This window comes from Neomonachus schauinslandi, chromosome 1 (genome assembly GCF_002201575.2).
Source record: "Neomonachus schauinslandi chromosome 1, ASM220157v2, whole genome shotgun sequence".
In the NCBI taxonomy this organism is placed as follows: Eukaryota; Metazoa; Chordata; class Mammalia; order Carnivora; family Phocidae; genus Neomonachus; species Neomonachus schauinslandi.
The window spans coordinates 200,310,361-200,330,020 of record NC_058403.1 but is presented as its reverse complement, the minus strand read 5'-3'; the positions used below and the strand labels follow the sequence as shown (position 1 = coordinate 200,330,020).

At 42.8% G+C, this 19,660-nt stretch overlaps 1 protein-coding gene across 1 annotated transcript in view; it reads left to right on the top strand.

Annotated features, from left to right (window-relative positions):
• KIF15 (kinesin family member 15) overlaps positions 1-18,448 on the top strand; it is a 68,565-nt gene extending 50,117 nt beyond the window's left edge. Inside the window, exons 23-35 of the mRNA XM_021683069.2 lie at positions 573-642; positions 1,026-1,112; positions 1,922-2,026; positions 3,124-3,246; positions 6,842-6,988; positions 7,542-7,643; positions 7,946-8,110; positions 10,082-10,191; positions 12,658-12,730; positions 13,200-13,237; positions 16,934-17,099; positions 17,350-17,481; positions 17,814-18,448. Of these exons, the coding sequence (XP_021538744.1) occupies positions 573-642; positions 1,026-1,112; positions 1,922-2,026; positions 3,124-3,246; positions 6,842-6,988; positions 7,542-7,643; positions 7,946-8,110; positions 10,082-10,191; positions 12,658-12,730; positions 13,200-13,237; positions 16,934-17,099; positions 17,350-17,481; positions 17,814-17,876 (1,381 nt within the window). The 3' untranslated portion in view covers positions 17,877-18,448. The remainder of the gene's footprint in view (positions 1-572; positions 643-1,025; positions 1,113-1,921; positions 2,027-3,123; positions 3,247-6,841; positions 6,989-7,541; positions 7,644-7,945; positions 8,111-10,081; positions 10,192-12,657; positions 12,731-13,199; positions 13,238-16,933; positions 17,100-17,349; positions 17,482-17,813) is intronic.
• Positions 18,449-19,660: the final 1,212 nt, after the last annotated feature.

Below are 19,660 nucleotides of genomic sequence, written 5' to 3'. Positions count from 1 at the left end.
TGTTGGCCTTAGCCAACAGGATGATCATTACTCGAGTGAGAAGAAATTGCATTTGCTTATTCAACAGATACTTGTAGAGTTTTTAGTATGACTCAGATTCTCCTCTAGGCCTCGGGGTACAGGGGTTTATACATCTAGTGGGCATACATCCTAGTTGGGAAAAAGTTAACATTTAGTCATTTGTTCATATACTAGGTGATATCCAACAAGCCAGGCACTGTTCTGGTAAATGCCAAAACATTTATTTAGAGGTAAGACAGTGAACAAAATATCCCTGACCCATGAGTTTCACATTCTAGCACAGAGAGATAGGTAATAAACAAGTGCTTACGTCAGCAAGTCCTAAGTGCTCTGAAGAAAAAGAAACTCATAGTACAAAGATGGGATCTCCTTTAATAGTTGTTGAAGAAATAGGTAGACCCCTGACTCCTGCTGGAACGCAACGCCTACCACCAAGTGTGTGCTGCACAGAGTTCCCTAGTAGTTCATTGACTCTCTTCTCTACAGACACACTCAGTTCCTGTTTCCCTTGGAGGAAGTCATGAGTAAAAAACATCATTCTTCTCTTCCAGAGAAATCTTAGAAGTTCTTGAGGTCGTACGTCAGGAGAAACAGAAAGAGATGGCCAAGTGTGAGCAGCAGGTGAGTGACCTGTGCTCTAATTCTAGCATTTGAGGTCTGTAACTTCTGTTCCTGATGTCGGAAGAGGTGTATTAGAAACATGGTTTCAGCTCTCAGGTGTCAAAAATTGGTAATAGAAAGTAGGACTTGTTGGTTGGTTGTATTATTTTTGAACTCTTGTTTTTCTAACTCCTAGACGGCTATAATCATTCTTTGTTGGTGGTCCCCTGGAGGAAACCCACAAAATCATCGCCTTTTAACCCAGCTTCTCCTTTTCAAGTGTTATACTAGTGAGCACTGTATAATGTGAAAAGCAGATTTCATCTCCTTTTTTTTTTCTCTATGTGTGTGTGGTTAACTTTGTGATTTAATTCTTTTTCTAAAAATACTCCTTTTTTCCATAGATGGCAAAAGTACAGAAACTGGAAGAGAGTTTATGTGCTACAGAAAAACTAATCCGTTCTCTGGAGAAGTCTAGAGATGCTGACAAGGTTGGTAGAGGCCGAAGGTGCATCCCTCTGCCTTGTCTTTATAAGTGACGCTTTAACGTTCCAGTCTCCTTTCCCGGGGGTGACTGGTAGCTAGCATTTTCATAGACACTTAGGCCTTGTTCATCTTCCGAGGTTGCCAGAAAAGAAGGTCTTCTATTTAAGCTAATTCTCCATGGAACTGCAAGAGCAAACCATTCTGTCACTTCTTACGGCACTGTGTCTGAAACACATCCTGCCCCTTTTAACTAGGATGCTGTTAGTAGGACCTTTTCTTGTTGGCTCTGAGTCCCGTAATACAAACTGTCAAATCCCTGCTGTTGACTTTCACCAGAATAGTAAATGAAATATGTATGTCCAAGTATGAAATTAGATATAAATTCCTTATATGCCTGCCTCTAATTCATTCAGAAAAACCAAAGCAAATGACTCAGTAAAATAGTATAAAGCTGGGCGCCTGGGTGGCTCAGTTGTTGAGCGTCTGCCTTCAGCTCAGGTCATGATCCCAGGGTCCTGGGATCGAGCCCCGCATCGGGCTCCCTGCTCAGCGGGAAGCCTGCTTCTCCCTCTCCCACTCCCCCTGCTTGTGTTCCCTCTCTCGCTGTCTCTCTCTGTCAAATAAATAAATAAAATCTTAAAAAAAAAAATAGTATAAAGGCATTAAAATATAAATTGATAATAATGTAAGGTGATATTTTGCTAAAATAAAATTGACTTCTCTTATTGTCATTAGGAAAGACTATTTGTTGTTTTAAAAATGATCTCCTCCTTAATGTCACTGGGTATGAAGATACTGTTTCTGTCCTCGTCAGGAAGTTGTAGCTGACCTCATGAGCCAGGTCCAGGAGCTGAGAACAGCGGTCTGTGAGAAAACAGAAACCATAGACACCCTGAACCAAGAACTGAAGGACATAAGTGTAAGTTCTGTCACCGACGAGATACCACACTTCACAGATTCCTCAAGAGTTTAACAAATGCTCCACCAGAAAACAGATTTCTGTGGTCAACTCGGTTCAGAAACACTAGGTAAAGTTCCACAGGTTTCTGGCTTTGCAGCCTTTACTCTGTCCCCGGGCAGCGTGCGCATCTGGGGGCAGCGTAGGCTGCGGCCCTGCCCCGACTGCCCCAGCCCGGGAGCAGTGTTCTGTGTGTACTGGGTGGGATCGCTGATCAGAAACAGACTGGCCGTGGTCTGTGATAGTTAAGGGTATGTGGTGTTCCTTAACTCCTTCAAGAAAAAACAATGACACATTTTGGTTAAGTTCAGAAACATTCATATATAGTGAATTTTTTCCACTGTTGGACTTTCTTATCTTCTCAAGTAACTGCTTTCCTCAAGTAACTACTTTCCCTTGCACATATCTCAGTGGAGTGTTGGTGCTTCCTCCTCACCTCGGGTCAAGGTGAAGGTTTTTGTCCACGTTCCTCATTCCTCTGCTACAAAGGGAGCTTGCTGTTCTCCACATTTGTTTGCTAATGGCAGTCTCCTGATAAAGGTGTGATAATAAGATGGGGTGCCGGGCTGGCTCAGTCAGTGGAGCATGCGACTCTTGATCTCGGGGTCGTGAGTTCAAGCCCCACATTGGGTGTAGAGATTACCAAAAACCTGGATGTGTTTTCACATCTGGTATCTGTGGGACTTTCTGATGTCTCCTCACCTTTCGGGCACTTACCCTTCCATTCCTTCATCCAACTAGTACTTATTGATTTGTGGTAATCTCATCATCACCTTGGAGCTCTGACAGTTTCTTGTTACTTTATAAATAAGCACAGTAGGGGCGCCTGGGTGGCTCAGTCAGTTAAGCATCTGCCTTCAGCTCAGGTGATGATCTCAGGGTTCTGGGATCGAGCCCCGAGTCAGACTCCCTGCTTGGAGGGGAGTCTGTCCCTCTCCCTCAGCTCCTCCCCCTGCTTTGCTCCTTCTGTCTCTCAAATACATAAATAAAATCTTAAAAAAATATATATAAACACAGTAAAACAGATAGCTCTTGTAGCATAACTTTCTTTTTTGCAGTGCAAATACAACTCTGCTTTGGCTGACAAGGACGAGTCCAAAGTGTTGATTAAGAAACAGGAAGTGGAGATTCTGGATCTGAAAGAAGCCCTTAGACTGAGAATACTCTCCGAGGACATAGAGGTAGATGTTAACACATTCTGACTCTTTTTTTGCTTTTTCCCTTGTCGATGTCTATATGTGCATGTGTGTGGGGAGGTTATTAATAAAGAAATAGAGGGCTTCCTACAGGAATAAGGCATAATTAGAGCAATTTTCCCTAGGGTTAGGCCATTAATAGGTAACATTAAAATTGTTATATTTTATCCAGTTGGTTGATTTTCATTCGTTTGTGCTAACACCTGATAAGTTCCTGGAACTGACCATCTTCCCGAAGTGGAGCAGAGTGGAAGCTGTGTTTACTCGGTAGGGTGGCAGCAACAGGGAGCAAAGAGAGAGCTGGGTAACAGGTTAACCTCAGGCTTGCCTCTTGTGTTTTAGCTAAAGTGGGTTTTAATTTTTGTTGTTGGTATAAATTTATCTTTTTTAATACTAAGCCATACCATCACATGGTTCAAAATAAAAATTATATAAAGCAGTATACATTCCCTCGAGTATTCCTTCCAGAGATATTTTAGGCAAGTCTCATATACATTTAGTTTTCCTTTTTTCCACACAGATGGTAACCCACTGAGTATACTGCTCTGTGGTTGCTTTAGAAATAAAGTTTTCTTGGGGCACCTGGGTGCTCAGTCAGTTAGGCTTCTCTGCCGTCAGCTCAGGTCATGATCCCAGGGTCCTGGGATCGAGCCCCACATCGGACTCCTTGCCCAGCAGGGAGTCTGCTTCTCCCTCTATCCCTCCCCCTGCTTGTGCTCTCTCTCTCTGACAAATAAATAAAATCTTAAAAAAAAAAAGAAAAGAGAAAGTTTTCTTGCTAAACTATGCTACCCATGAAACAAACTCAACAAATGGCTATTGAGCCCACCTACCCTACATCCTTGCCTGGCTTGGCATTTGGGAACGGAGGAATGATTGAAACACTGTTACTTACCTCAAAATATGCCATCTAGCTTAAGAGTTAGATGTATTTAGATGTAATCCATGACCTGGGAGCACAGGAAGGGGAGGAGGGGAGTGATTATGCTTGGAGAATTCCAGAGCTCTTCCCAGAGATCAGATTTGTATAAGACTTCTCTGGGGGAGGGAAGCTTGGCAGCTGTGGGTGTTTGTGGAATGGAGCGTCCCCAGCAAGGGGGGCGGTGGGGCACATCTGGCTGGAGGTCGGGGAGTGTGTCATGGAGGGTCTCGAGGAACATCAGCTGTATCTTTTAGGAAAGCAGGGCGGTGTGGACTTTAGCCCAGGCCAAAGGCGATAAGGCCTGGGCCCAGAAGTGCTGGTGGGGATATAGGGCGAGCTAGAACTGGGCGGTGCCTCATAAGGACCGCTGACAGTTGCTGGTGTCCGTAGGTTGGGTGCTGTGGCGGCAGGAGCATTCTGAGTGGGCACCGAGGGCTCCAGCCACGGTGACCGAGGAGGGTTCTGTGTACCCCTGAGACGGACGAGAAGAGGCCTGAGGGGAGTTAGTGAAATGCATTTTGTACACACTAGTTTGGAGCTGTGAGAACCTGCGGGGGTAGATATCCAAGGCCGATAAACCCGGTGATTTGTCCTTATATCCTCCTGTAACCCAGAAGGGCCTTGAAGCTGCTAACGTATATACAATACAAGGAGATTAAAACAGGCAGGTAAAATCCAGGTCAAAGGAAGATGAGACGAGTGATAAGCTCTTAAGGGCACGGGCTGTGGGGTTGGACTGCTTGGGAATCTGAGTCATGGCTCTGTGACCCTGTGAAAGTTACATTTCCCTCTGTGCCTCATTTGTCACATCCCTGGAGCAGAGATAACAAACTACTGCCTCGTGTGTAGGAGGAGAAGCTGAAATGAGGTGATACGTGCAAAGTGCTGCGGACGCTGCCAGGCACCCTGGAAGGGCTCAGCCCCTGGGACCTGGAGGCAGTTCTGGGAGGCTAGCTGAAAAGGGCATACACAGGGTCAACTCTACTTCACTTAAAAAAAAAAAAAGAAAAATTTAAAAGAAAAGGAAAAGTTGGCACATAAAAGGCACACCCTAAGGTCTTGTACAGAGTATAAGATGGGGACTAAAACTTCAGTTGGCCATGGCCTGTTGCCAGAGGGCAGACAGAAGCCTTGCTGTGTGAGCGGGAATAGCTGAATGATGCGCGCTCAGTACGATTCACCCAAAAGTCCTTCCTTCCTCCCTTTGTCCCCTCGGGTCTCTCTTTCTCTTCCCTCCTTAAAAAAATCAGGGTGACTCTGCATATTGAAGTATCTTAGATTCCAGTGGAACTCACCCCACAGTTAGTTCACATTCCCGTTTTACTAATCTCCCGGCTTCATTAGCTAAAGTATTTACAACTGGGGACAAAGGGGTCCTTGCCTTAATCCATACAAGAGCTCTTAGGAATCTGAAGATTCATGAAAGGACAGACACACCCTGCGGGGAAAGGGACATGGGGAGGTGCATGAGTAGCTCCTCTGGGAGGAATAAAACCCTGCTGAAGTCAAAGAAACTCGAATTAAAAACAGAGCTACTTCCTGATCTTGTAGCTGGTAAATATTAAGACCCAAGGAAGATAGCAGAGAAGGGTGATGACTCTCAATTCTGGTGAAGCTGAAGTTTAGCCTTTGGGGAGGTGGTCTGGTAATACCCAGCTTTCATTTTTTTTGCATATGCTTCGAGTTTGCACTTTTAGAAATCAGCCTAAAGAAATAATCTAGATGTGAGAATATAAGGCATATAATAGTGAAAAAAATTCAAATCAGCCAAAATATTCAGTGATGGGTTGAATTGTGGTGCATTCATAAGGTGAAATCAAGCCTACCCCCTGAAAAGTGATAGGATGAAAGAGTGAATACATGGAAAAATGTGTGTGGTACATCAGGTATCTGTGTGTGTGCACCTGGGGTGTATTACATTTTTCCCGCACTCTTGTATCATTTATATACACATACATTATTATTGTATGTGACGTGTACATAACATATATTCTATATATACGTATTCTCTGTATTATAATATTGTACATGTTAATTCATATGTAGTTATATAAGTTAATATATATATGTACATATACACATGCACCTTTGGGAAGTTAGAGTAAGCAGATTCTGCTCTAACTTGGAAAGGATTGCATGCTGTGTACATAGGAATTATGTATGCAACCCACAGGATTCCTAATTCTCTCTGCCACTTTCCACCAAGCTACTCCCCTGAAACTCTGACGGCCTGTGACTACGTATCACACTGTCTGGTGACTGCCCAGGCCCTCCCCGAACTGGCTGGGGGCACTCGTCTTTACAGCTCTTTACCTTCCAGTGTATAAACGTCTAGAGTTAGTTGGTCAGACAGCTGTGTCTGGAGTCCTCCTAAGGGAAGAGCGATCAACTTTGAGATCCTGGGGGTGAGGGGAAAGGTTCGATGTTAGGGGAAAGGGGATACCTGTATGAATTTCCTGTAATGTTTCTCTTTAGACGCTTACTTAAATATTAACTGTTTGGTTTGCTTTGGAAAGGATTCACACATAAGCAAAAAAAAAAAAAGTTTTTAAAACTTTCCTAACCTTTTAAAGTTGCACATAGTGGTGATTTGCAAATCCTTAGTGGAGTACCCAGTTAAGAGAGGATTCTTCCTTTGTGGGGATTGTCCCCTGACAGAGGGATATGCTCTGCGAGGACCTGGCCCATGCCACTGAGCAGCTGAACATGCTCACAGAAGCCTCGAAGAAGCACTCGGAGCTGCTGCAATCTGCACAGGAGGAGATGACCAGGAAGGAGGCCCTGATCCAAGAACTTCAGCACGAGGTGAGATCCAGGGCCTCGGCTCCTTCTTCCGGTATACAGAAAGGAGGGGCCGTCGGGTGCTTAGGTGGGCCGGCTGCGCAGCGGGCTCTGTACGACTCGGCTGCTTACATGGGTTCCGACTTGCTTGGCTGCCTCTCTGCCCACCCCGGCCCCCGACACGCACCAGCAAGTTCTAACCTCTGGGGCAAGGTTATGGCTGACTTTTGTCTGCTTGTTGGCTGTTGTTTTATATTTAATTTTCCTGAGATGACCCTTTGATTACCTGTGAAGCTTAACGTTTTTTTAAAACACTGTGAGAGCGGGAGACGAGAGGGTCAGAGCAGCAACCAAGGTCCACAGACACGAGCAGCAGGCGCAGTGTTTATAGCTGTCAACATTGGTGTGGTCTGGGCTGCTTTTAATACCTTACTGCTTTCCAGATTGTTACTGAAGTCCTGACAAAATAACGTGAAGTCTGTATCCTCCTACCTTGGGCAGCTTTTCTATTCTAACAGGACCATGGGCCCCCTATGATTTTCTAACGCGTCACCTCACCTCTGTTCAATTTTCCCAGCTGAACCAGAAGAAGGAGGAAGTAGAACAGAAGAAGAATGAATATAACTTCAAAATGAGACAGCTTGAACACGTAATGGATTCTGCTACCGAGTATCCCCAGGTACTTGTCAGAAAAAGAGTGTGTTGCAGGAAGAATGAAGTTTCGTGAGTGATAAAAGTTTGGAAATTATGAAGACCGTAGCTTCATTTTTTTTTTTTTATAGAAAGATTTTCACCAACACCTTTTCTGCTTTTTACTTGATAAAAAGGTACCGGTGTTTTATTTGTTTTAATTGGACAGGAATTAGAATAACAAGCTAAACAGCTGAGTGTTTTCTGTGTGCTTGGCATATACATTTACAGTGAAATCTTTATCAAACCTCACTTAATCAAGTATTCGGATGAAATTTAATTTTATCATAGAGCCCTAAAACACCACCTCATTTTCAAACACATTTGGCAAAACTCCTGGAAACACAAGAACAAGAGATAGAAGATGGAAGAGCCTCTAAGATTTCTCTGCAACACCTTGTAACAAAGCTAAACGAAGACAGAGAAGTCAAAAATGCTGAAATCCTCAGGATAAAGGTAACTGCATGATTTTTCTGCATAAACCTAATCTTTTAAAACAAACAGTATCCAAAATAAATAAATAAGTAAAATAGTATCTCGTGATTACTGATACAAAATTCAAAAGGCCCAGAACTAAAGGGTACACGGAAAAGCCTCCCCCTGCTGACTCCACACTCCCTAGGTGACTGTCCCTGGCGGCTCCCACTGTGGCCAGTTCCCATATGTAACCACATCTGGAAGCGTTTGTTTTTTATGATGGTATCGTACCCGGGCCGTACCAGCTACTCTGATCACAGTGCTGCCTGACTTAGATCCTTACCAGTTTCGTAGCTAAGGCACATGCTCTCAGTAGTTTTAAAATTTGTATTTTTCTTATTAGGAATAAGATGGAGGGCGCCTGGGTGGCTCAGATGGTTAAGCGTCTGCCTTCGGCTCGGGTCATGATCCCAGGGTCCTGGGATTGAGTCCCGCGTCGGGCTCTCTGCTCCTTGGGAGCCTGCTTCTCCCTCTGCCTCTCTCTCTCTCTCTCTGTGTCTCATGAGAAAGGATAAAATCTTAAAAAAAAAAAAAAAAAAAGGAATAAGATGGAACATCTTTGGTTTTTCTATTTCTCTGACCTATATCCTTTGCCCGTCTTTTTATTTTTTTATTTTTAAAGATTTTTTATTTATTTATTTGAGAAAGAGAGTGAGAGAGAGAGAGCACAAGAGGGGGAAGCGGGAGAGGGAGAAGCAGATTCCCCGCTGAGCAGGGAGCCCGATGCGGGACTCAATCCCGGGACTCCAGGATCATGACCTGAGCCGAAGGCAGTCGCTTAACCAACTGAGCCACCCAGGCGCCCCTTTGCCCGTCTTCCTATTGTTGGGCTTTTCCTGAATGATTTGTAGGCATTCTTTATATATTAGAGAGATTTGCTTTTGTCTATGATAGTTAAAAATACTCTTGTTTGCCCTTCTTTTAAACTTCCTTTTGGTTTGGTTTTGGTTTTGGTTTTACCCAGGGACTTGGGGGTACAGTGATTGTATGTGGGGGAGTGTGTTTAGAGGAGTATTGAGGGGCGGGAGTTGTGTGGAGGAGCGCCTGGGTGTGTGGTGTGTGGGTGCGGAGGGGTGTGGGTAGAGCAGAGAGGGTGCTTCGTAGAAGATTGCAGTTAGCTTGTGAAGCCCTTGCCCTGTAGTGAGTTTTTGTTTAGGAACAAAATTAGCTTACTGTAACCAAGTGACAGGACATGAAAACAGCACTCTCTTAAGCTTTGTTCCTCATGGAGGGGATCATTCCTTGCTTTTTTATTTAGGGCAGCTCTCAGTATGCTGCTATCCCAGGAATGTGGCTGCTACCCAGATTGGCATGATTTTAGGACTCAGGAGAAATTGGGTCAGGTTAAAAGAAATCAAACAATGGACAAGTAGAAGTAAAGGAGAAAGGACACTCCTTGCAGACAAGTATTTATTTTTTCTGGATGGTTATGCTCATGATTTTCAAATTAGAGTTCACGTAAGGATTTTGAGTGATGGGCTATGGCACTCAGTTGGACGCTACATTACAACATAGTGATTTGACAGTTCCATCCATTACGGTGTGCTCACCATGGGTGTAGCTACTGTCTGTCACCAGACAATGTTATTACCGTGTTATTGACTATATTCTCTACATCAGTTTTTTTAATTAGAATTTATTAAATAGAATCAAATAGAACATTTACCAAGGTAGTGACTTTTGAACATCTTTTTTCATAAAGAGATTTTAATGAATTTTGTGATATTGATAAGAGACTATGTTTAACATACCGTGGGTATGAAAATGAGTCATAGTTCCAGGCCCCCAAGAGCTTGTCATAGTCCCCTTTTTATCCAGCGATACCCATGCAGTGTTTTATGCTTCGAGGAGCTTAAAATAGGAATATGTGTCTCATGTGTGGCCTTGGGGAGCAAAATCATGCCTCCTACAACATGTTTTCTGAAAAGACATGATTTGATGTCTTATTAGGAGCAGTTGTGTGAAATGGAAAGCCTCCGCACGGAAGCTGAGCAGTTGCGAGAAAGAAACTGGCTCCTGCAAAGTCAGCTGGACAATCTTGAGAGGGAAAAGAGCAACAGGTGAGAAAGAGCCACCAGAACTCTGTGGGCTAACTCTTGGCCTGCCTGGGTGTAGTTAGGGGAGAGCGGTTGGAACTGGTTTCCCGGCGTGCATGGTGTTCGGCACTAGTCCAGGGGATGCCCCGTCGGTTGCTTTTGAGTCAGGGCTGATGAGGGGACTGCTTTTTCCAGAACGGGAGAATAAGGCCTTCATGATCTTGCCTACTCTGTTAACCTTTGCATTGTTGTAGAGCTATTGAAATGAATTTCCGGCATGTGAAACATTTGAACCAAACTGTCTACTGCTATTTGACAGAAAAGGGGCGTGGGGTGAGGAAGCTATAACCTCGACAAGACAAGGTTCCAGAGGTGCAGCAGAAAAAGGGAGGATTTCCTACCAGATGATTTTGCTTCATGACCCATGGTCCAGGGAATGCTCGTGCGCAGGAAGGAGCTTTCCAGAGGAGCGCTCCCTTGGGTTTGGGTATCTGTGCATGTGGTTTGTCTTTAGCTACGGCAGTTTTCTAGTTGTATTTGCTAATGGCACAGCCTGGTGTCACGGGCAGTCACACCCGGGCTCTGTCCTATCTCTGACACTTGAAAGTCTTGTGACTTTGGACACAGTTTTTAACTTCTAGTGCCTCCGCTTCCTGAGCCATAAAATGAGGAAAATGATGGCTCTCTCTCACACAGTGTTTTAAAGACCGAAAATAACGTGGATAAAGTGCTGGTTACAGTGCTTGGCCGAGGGGTGTCACTCAGTAAGTGGCAGATACTAGGTATACAGGGTAGAGTTATGATCCTGCCCTTCTGTGAACTTTCTGGAGGGATTCGAGATGAGGGTGGCCTGGAAAAGTATGCAGCAAGTTGAAGTGAATCAGAGGGGGTCTCCATGTGGGATGGAGGCCCTGACTGAATTCAGCTTCCCAGATTCGGGGTGCCTGCTATGCCTACCCCTGCCGGCAGGTCTTGGGCAGACGCGCTCCCCTTCCCTGTCCAGAAGCAGCCCCGAGATGCACTGTCCAAAACCTAACTGAGACAATGGATGCTTGCGCATGGTAATGGTGGCTGTGCTAACAGTGTACTCCTGAATGCTTCTCTTCATGTGTCAGGGAGCATTGGAGATGCTCAATTTAGTAGCACTACCCCTTCCAGATGATTCTGACGCGGGTAGTCCGCAGTCTGCGCACCTGCTGTCTACATGCTCCACCCCCATGTAAAGAAAAGCACGGTACTTGGTACACTGTCTTTTATCAAGAGCTAGTATGAGCATGGAACATAGAACGTTTTTAGCCCATTTATAAAATCACAATTAAAAACACTCTATTTTATAGCCACATGTCCCTTATAAGAAGCCATACAGAATCTCCTTCCTGAAAGATCAGAGTGGGAGAAAACTGTGGCTCAGGGGTCGGATCAAGCCCACAGCGTGTCTGGTCAAGAAAGTTTTATTGGAGCACAGTCATGTCCTTTCATTTAAATATTGCATTGATATTACAGCAGCCAAGTGGAATAGCTGTGACAGGGACCCCCATGACTCCCAAAGCCTAGAATATTTTCTGTCTGGTTCTTGACAGAAAAAGTTTATCCACTTTTGGGTTAGAGCACAGAAAACACTTCTCTAATGGTTTCGGGCGTTTTCCTCACTGAGGTCTCATTACCATTTCTGTCTAGGCTGCCAGATTCATTAAGTGAAAGAAACTACTGGACCTTCTGTTTTCCTTCAAGAAACGATTTTTTGCTCATCAGTGAGAGCTATTTCTAGAGGAGTCTGTGGCATTCAGGCAGGTTCTCCTTGGGGGATGTCCCCCTGGTGCAGGGGTGGCCCACAGAAACTCAATTTATGATCCTGCCCTCGTCAAGCTCACAGAGATGGACTCCCATTAATGAGATTCACATGATACTGATGCATCGTCCAAAATGTAATTTCCTTTATATAGAGGAGCATTCCTTTTCCATGAAAAGATTTATGTCTGGCGCTCAGGGAATCCCCTTCCTGGTGTCAACATACATGGGACACCAGAGTGCCATCAGAAAATTGCCAGCTGACCATGAAATCCAAGCAAAGGGGGGCGTTGGGGCTCCATATGGTAGGCTGGCCTGAGGAACCCTCCCCACACCCAGTGATGCCCCCTCCCAGCTGATCACCAGGCTTCTGGACCACCTGTCTCAGCCCCCTTTGGCTCACATTTGATCTTCATTTGGTACGACTCTTGGCTCCATTTCTACTTTACTTTTCCCCGGGCCTTGATTGGATTTCCCAGCTCTGTTCATCTCAGTTTTGTATGGGAGGCATCCTGAATTCCGGGGAGGTGCCTTATTTCATCCCCATATATCAATCACATTTGTGAACTGTGCTAACTTGACTTAATCACCAGAGTTAGCTTTTCGTTGCATGACTTGGCATTGCTGCGTACAGCAGATAGGAAAGTGATCCTTGAATATGCCTGACTGTGTTTCCCTATCCTCCCTTTCTCATCTCTGTAGTGAACAGAATCATCTAGATCATCAACAACTGAGGAATGAACAAGAAGAAATGATCAAAGAAAGACTTGCTAAAGTACAACCTTTTTTTTTTTACGTTTCTTGTCTGAGAAATGCTTTTCTACTTAGCATCTGTGGTTATAGATTTTGGAAACCATTTTACTCTTGAAATTTCTGTCTCCTCTGTATTCCCACTGTTAAGTTTGATATTTACCATCAGTATTTAGACATCGTTGATGAAATAAGAGTGAATTTGTGAATTTGTCTTCGTGTTTCAGCGGTTAGTCTCCTGCCGGCATCCCCACACAGAGTTTTCCATTTAGAATAGAAGCAGGTATAGGGTCCCCGTGGGAGGCCTCATGGGGCGTAGTGTGTGAAGTCTTAAGAGACAGGCACCCCGTTTAGGGGTGCACCGTTGGGGTGTGGAAGAGGATGTTGGTTTAATTGATCTCATTACCATGAGGGAGAGTGGACTGCTTACCATCAATTTTTTTCTTAGCAGTGGTAAAAACTTAAGCCATCTTTTTCTTTTTATCTTATTACAGAATAAATTAGTTGAAGAAATGCTGAAAATGAAAGCAGAGTAAGTGCACTGTTTTGTAATTCAAGTTCTTGTAGGTCTTTTCTTTCTTCTCCTCTAAGGAAAGAAATACTATATCCACAGGTAAGTAACTCCTTTCCTTCTTCTGGTTTTCTCTGATTTAAAACCTTGGGCCTCTTTACATGTGTTCTATAAACAGGATTTTAATTTTTTCATCTAGTTTTCAGATTAATTTATGTAATCTTATAAACTGCCTCATTCTTAGAGGAACAAGATATACTGTATTTTCTGTCAAATTCAAAATATGTAAGCTGGTTGGTATTAACAAATAAAATGGTCAAACATTAGAAAGATAGTGCACTCTGAATAGATATTCATCCAGAGAAGAGGTCCTCAAACGTTTTTTTTTTAAAGATTTTATTTATTTATTTGAGAGAGAGAGCATGGACGGGGGGAGGGTTAGAGGGAGAAGCAGATTCCCTGCTGAGCAGGGAGCCTGATGCAGGACTCGATCCTGGGACTCCGGGATCATGACCTGAGCCGAAGGCAGTCGCCTAACCAACTGAGCCACCTAGGCGCCCTAAACATTTTCACTTATTAAACCTCCTAAAAGAATTTTGAAACACCATATACCCTCGTGCACATTTTTGGAGTTGACTTTATGTCTAAAATTTCTCACTGAAAGTTTACATTGAAGCAAGGGGTGGAAGTTCTTACATACTGAAAATAGTGCCATGTAGGAATAAACTTCTTGGTGTCAGAATGGCCAAATGGTCTTAGGCACAGACTCCAGCACCTGCTTCTCATGGTCCAGACTTCTGGTCTCTGCATGGAGGCGTGGGTTCGGATCCCACTTCTGACACATCTCCAGTTTTGTTCCGGCCATTGTCCTATCAAAAGTCTCACCTTGAACTGGCCATAGAAGTAAAGCTCTGGTGGTGTTCTGTTAAAAGTATCCCACTGACCTGCTACTTTCTATCCATTTCACAATACAGGAACAAATTCCTAAATCTAAAATTGTACATTGTTCCTTTTTCCTTTCAAATTGAGTTTCTGTTCCATACCTACACAGAATTATATTCTAATTTAATATATTGTTTGGGAATTTTTTTTTTATTACCCTATCATATAACTGGGCAACAAAAGTATATATACAAATGGGAAGTAATTTGTAAAAGTTTCTTGTGTCGTAAAAGTAATTTGTATTTGTATGGCTGGCTCTAGTGCTGTATTTCTTCTGGATTGAGTTTTCATTACAATTATTATTAATCATGATGTCCTTAATTTATTATAAGTTTTTATAAATTATTATACGTAGTAAAATTTAAGTGGAAATGCATCTCCCAGTGCATTTTATCTTCATGCTTTTGCTTCAGTTACTCATTATTCTGTTATACTTAATTCTGGAATAAGACAATATTCAGTATCACCTCTGTTCCTACTTTGTTTTTATAACTGTAAGTGCTGAGAAATCTTACTCACGTAGTTAGTGGCAACAGAAGGAATTTTGTCATGCAGTTATTTGAACTCCATCCAAGTTAGTATGTCAAAAATTACATAGTGATCTGTCATCAAAATTCTCCTTTTTTTTTTTTTTTAAGATTTTATTTATTTGACAGAGAGAGAGCACAAGCAGGGTGGGCAGCAGAGAGAGAGGGAGAAGCAGGCTCCCCGCTGAGCAAGGAGCCCGATGCGGGGCTCCCTCCCAAGTTCCTGGGATCATGACCTGAGCCAAAGGCAGACATTCAACCGACTGAGCCCCCCATTAAAAAGAACAAAAATTCTTTTTAATGATCAGCTGACAAAGACCACCCATTTTGTAAAAAGATTTGTTACCCAGTCATTTGCTTTATAGCATCAAAGAGTATAGATGTGGAACAGCTTGTTCCATACTTTGCTCTACATATGAGCAGTTTAGGGACTGGCTCCCAGACAGTTAGTCACTGTAGAGCTAGGACAGAAATGTGGATCACTTACAGGATCTATGAGAATCCAGCTGTACAGTTTGTAGAATTGCAGCTATTTTAGAAATAATAGCCATTTTTGATTTTCCAGCAAAAAGAATAAAAGCTAAGTTGGCCTGTAATTTATTTCATAATCTAGGAACCAAGAGTCTCCAGTGATACACTGTCCCTAGAAGTTACAGGACCTCACTCTGTGGGCAAGAGAAGCACACACTAGAAAGTGGCACACCCAGTTTTATCAGTCCCATCCTACAGCAGTGATTCTCACCATAATGTTATCTATTTGTGCATGTGAGGATGCTTTAAAAAGCTACCAGGAGGTGTGCCTGGGTGGCTCAGTCATTTAGCGTCTGCCTTCTGCTCAGGTCGTGATCCCAGAGTCCTGGGATCGAGCCCCGCATCGGGCTCCCTGCTCTGCGGGAAGCATGCTTCTCCCTCTCCCACTCCCCCGCTTGTGTTCCCTCTCTTGCTGTCTCTCTCTCTCTGTCAAATAAATAAATAAAATCTTAAAAAAAAAGGAGTTCCTGGTAAGGAACTGAATTCTATGCTAACTGGTGTAGGTAGGAGATGCTTAATTTCATATCACAAGACGTCTGGAGGTGCACTGACTCAATGATGCTATCAAGGACCCATACCCTTCCCATTCTTTGACTTTCGGCACTCTTGCTTGTGGCCTCTTGGCCACAAGATGGCTGCCATAGCCCCAAATGTCATAAACAAGAGGATCACAGCTTGTAATGAGGTGGGTTCAAAAGGGCTTTCTTTTGTCAGGGGAGAAAAAAAAAACTCCTACTAGCCCCCAAGAATCAGCCTGTGCTTCATGGTCAGAATTAACACACCTTCAGGTAAGTGGAAGAAACCAGTATCTGGCAGTAGCGTAGAGAAACCAGGCTTAGCCTAGACCAGTTTAGTTTTTACCAACACTTGGGAACTGGGTGTGCTTCTCCTTTTTTTTCCTTTTTCCCCCCAAAGAAAATGAGTTTTTATGGGTAAGCAGCAGCAGTGCCACAGAAATTTCATCAAACTGAAGCAAAGTACACAAGACAAATGCAGAACAGTTCCAAGTGAATCAGGGAGAACATCAGTGCCTACTCCCCATGCTGTTCTTCTGAGGTTCCATGGAATGTAGTCTCAAACACTGCTCCTGAAATAAGCTTGCCTTAAATGGCATATTAAATTTTGAGTATGATGTCATAAAAAATAATCATTCTATTCCATATGCATAAAAATGCAGTAAAAAGTACTTCTTTCTTTTGGACAGCTTATAGGATTCACACAATTTTATTAAAACAGTGCATTTCTATGTAATTCCATGATAACTTTGTTCCTCATTTTTCTTTTCAATTGACAGTTGTAGAGTGTATGAATTCTGAATAGCACATCCTTGAAGAAATGACTGGTGTCCTATGGTCTGAGAACCAGTTTTTGAAATCCAAAAGAATTAAGATATGGGGCATTGAATAAACTATGCAGACTATAATAATACTTAAGTTACATTTGCTCCAAAGGAGCCAGATCCAGAAGTTTCCATTCTAAATTTTTACTATTTAAAAAATGGTTTGAGGAGTTTTCCAAAATGAAAGTCTTGGATAAAATAACAAAAGAAGCCCATCTGCATCCTTTGCCAAATCTCCCTATGCCATCACTAGGGGAGGGCTGAATATTTGTGATTCTTTCAAATCAAAATTCTGGGCTTGAGTGAAAAATGTCTCATTTGAATACTGTTGTAATTATGTTCCTTTAGAATCCCACAAAACGCTATTTGTTCTTACAGCCTAGAAGAAGTCCAGAGTGCCCTTCAGAACAAAGAGATGGACTGCCTTAGAATGGCTGAGGAAGTCGAGCGAACCAGAACTTTGGAATCTAAAGCGTTCCAAGAAAAGGAACAGCTGAGATCAAAGCTGGAAGAACTGTATGAGGAAAAGGAGAGAATATTCCAGGTGTGTTTGTGTATTGGTTGTTTTCATGTGCTTAGGACATGTCTGGGAGGGGGTATCCGTGGTTTAGAGTCGCTCTGGCATGCGCAGGGATGAATGGCCATGAAAGCCGGGAACCTGGGCTCTCTGGCACCCAGGTAGTTGGCCAAGTAGTTGACCTACTTCGTGCTCTTGGGAGGCACGAAATAATGTGATTGTAAAAGCAAAATTAAGAGCAGCTCATTTCCCCCTCGCTGGATTGATTTGCCTGCAGGAGATGGAAATGTTAAGGAAGCAGGTGGAGTGTCTTGCTGAGGAAAATGGGAAGTTGGTCGGTCACCAGAACCTGCATCAGAAGATTCAGTACGTCGTGCGGCTGAAGAAGGAGAATGTCAGGCTCGCTGAGGTAAGCTCTGAAAAGTACTCTAAATAAACTCAGCCTGGTCTTAGAATGATTGTTTAAAGTTTAATTTAATCATCAAATCACTTAAATGCCTTCTTTGAGGAACTTAATGAATTAAAAAAATATATATCAGTCCTTATTATTCCAAGGATAATTCAGTCCGTTGTCAGGCTCTAACGTAATCAGATTCTTGTTTAATGTTATAAATCATTTACAAATTGAAAATTGTAGTCTTAATTTGAAATATAAACTTGATGAATGCAAAGAATAACTTCCTGTAAGCATTTGAGCCTTAATTTTTTTTTCTTTTCCTTTTTTTTAAATTTAATTCTCAGGAGACAGAAAAGTTGCGTGCTGAAAATGTATTTTTAAAAGAAAAGAAAAGGAACGAATCGTAAGGCTCTTGGTCAACCACCTACCTAGGCATCACCTTTCTGGAGAATTTCTTTCCTCTTGCAAAAGGAAGCCCTGCCCTTGCGCATCTGACAAAGCTGAATCGAGGAGCGTAATTACTAACTGTGTATGTGGCATTGGGGGCTGACCTTCAAGTTTCTGATGAATGTTCTGCATTCATACTCACCCTGTGGCAGTTGGCAATGTACTATTTCGAAGTTACCATCCCATTTCAATGCTTTCAACTCTACATACTGGGAAAACCTTTTGCCTTTTTAAAATAAAAACTGTAGCTAAGGTTTACAGTGGATGTTGGCCAGGTTATTTTTTCCTTAGATACTATCTTCCATAATCTCCTTTGAGTCTTATAGCAGCAGCTCTAATGATACGTAGTGGTTTCAAAACTTGCCATGACGTTAATCCTATTGAGTAGCATGTACGAAAGGCAAACTTGTTAATATAGATTATTTTTGTATCCTTACTTTCAGTATTCTGAGCATTTTTTTATGACTGTAAATATGGCCATTTTTTCAAAATATAATAAAATCCTTTAAAAATTAACAGTTTAATAAAGTGATTTACATTGTTCACTTGGGAGAGCCAGATTAAAGACATGTCCATTCACCATATACTTAATGAGCACCTATTATATGCCCTGGTCATCCGTGAACAAAGCAAACAAAATCTCCTGCCCTCGAGGAAGTTCTGTGTGTCACCACTTCATTCCTTTTCATTGCAAATCATATTCCATTGTGCGGAGATGCTACATTTGATTTACTTACCATTTGATGGACATTTGAGCTATTGGCAGTTTGGGGGCTATTATGAATAATGCTGCTGTAAATTTTTGTGTGCCAGTCTTGCTGGGGACCTGTGTTTCCTATGGCTCCTAGATACTCCTAGATACCTAGGAGTAGAGTTGCTGGTAAGCTTGTGTTTAACTTTCTAAGATCTGCCTCCCCTTTCCAGATGCACTGTTTGGTTTCACCCTCCATGTTCCCACCAGCAAGGAGTTCAGCTTCTCCATATCCTCCTCAGCTCCTGTTACTGCCAGATGTTTTAGTGTAGTCATCCCAGAGCTTGCGTTGTGGCTCATCATTGACATTCTCCTAAGGCCTAATGATACTGAGCATTTTTTACACATAATAGAACACTATACGCAGCAATAAAAAGAAGCAACATGGATGAACCTCAACAACAACAAAAAAAAGTGGAAGAAGCTAGGCCCAAAAGACCACATACCTGTATGATCCCATTTATGTGAAATGTCCAGAAAGGGCAAATTATAGAGATAGAAAGCAAATCCTCGGTGGCTGGTGGCTGGGGATGGGAGCGAGTGACCGTAAGGGCATGATGGGAACTTTTTTGATGTGGTGGAAATGTGTTGGTTTGTGGTGATGATTGCACACAGTTAGCTCTGTAAGTCTTCTAAAAATTAAACTCTCTTCAAAATGGCTTCATTTTATGGGTCATAAATTATACCTCAATAAAGCTGAGGAAAAACAATTTTAAAAATTAATACACAGTTGAATTCCCAAAGAGTAATAGTCAATCCCTAAGAACCAGAAACAAAAAAAGGGAACTAAAAATCAGTGTAGGAGGCACCTGGCAGGCTTGATGGTGGAGCGTGGGACTCTTGGTCTCGGGGTTGTGAGTTCAAGCCCCATGTTGGGTGTAGATCTTAAAAAAATAAAATAAAATTCAGCATATAGAGCGTAGAAACTGAGATCGCCCTGGAGGTGGGAGAGGGTTGGAACACTGAAGCTGGTACTAAAGAGGCTTGGTTGGG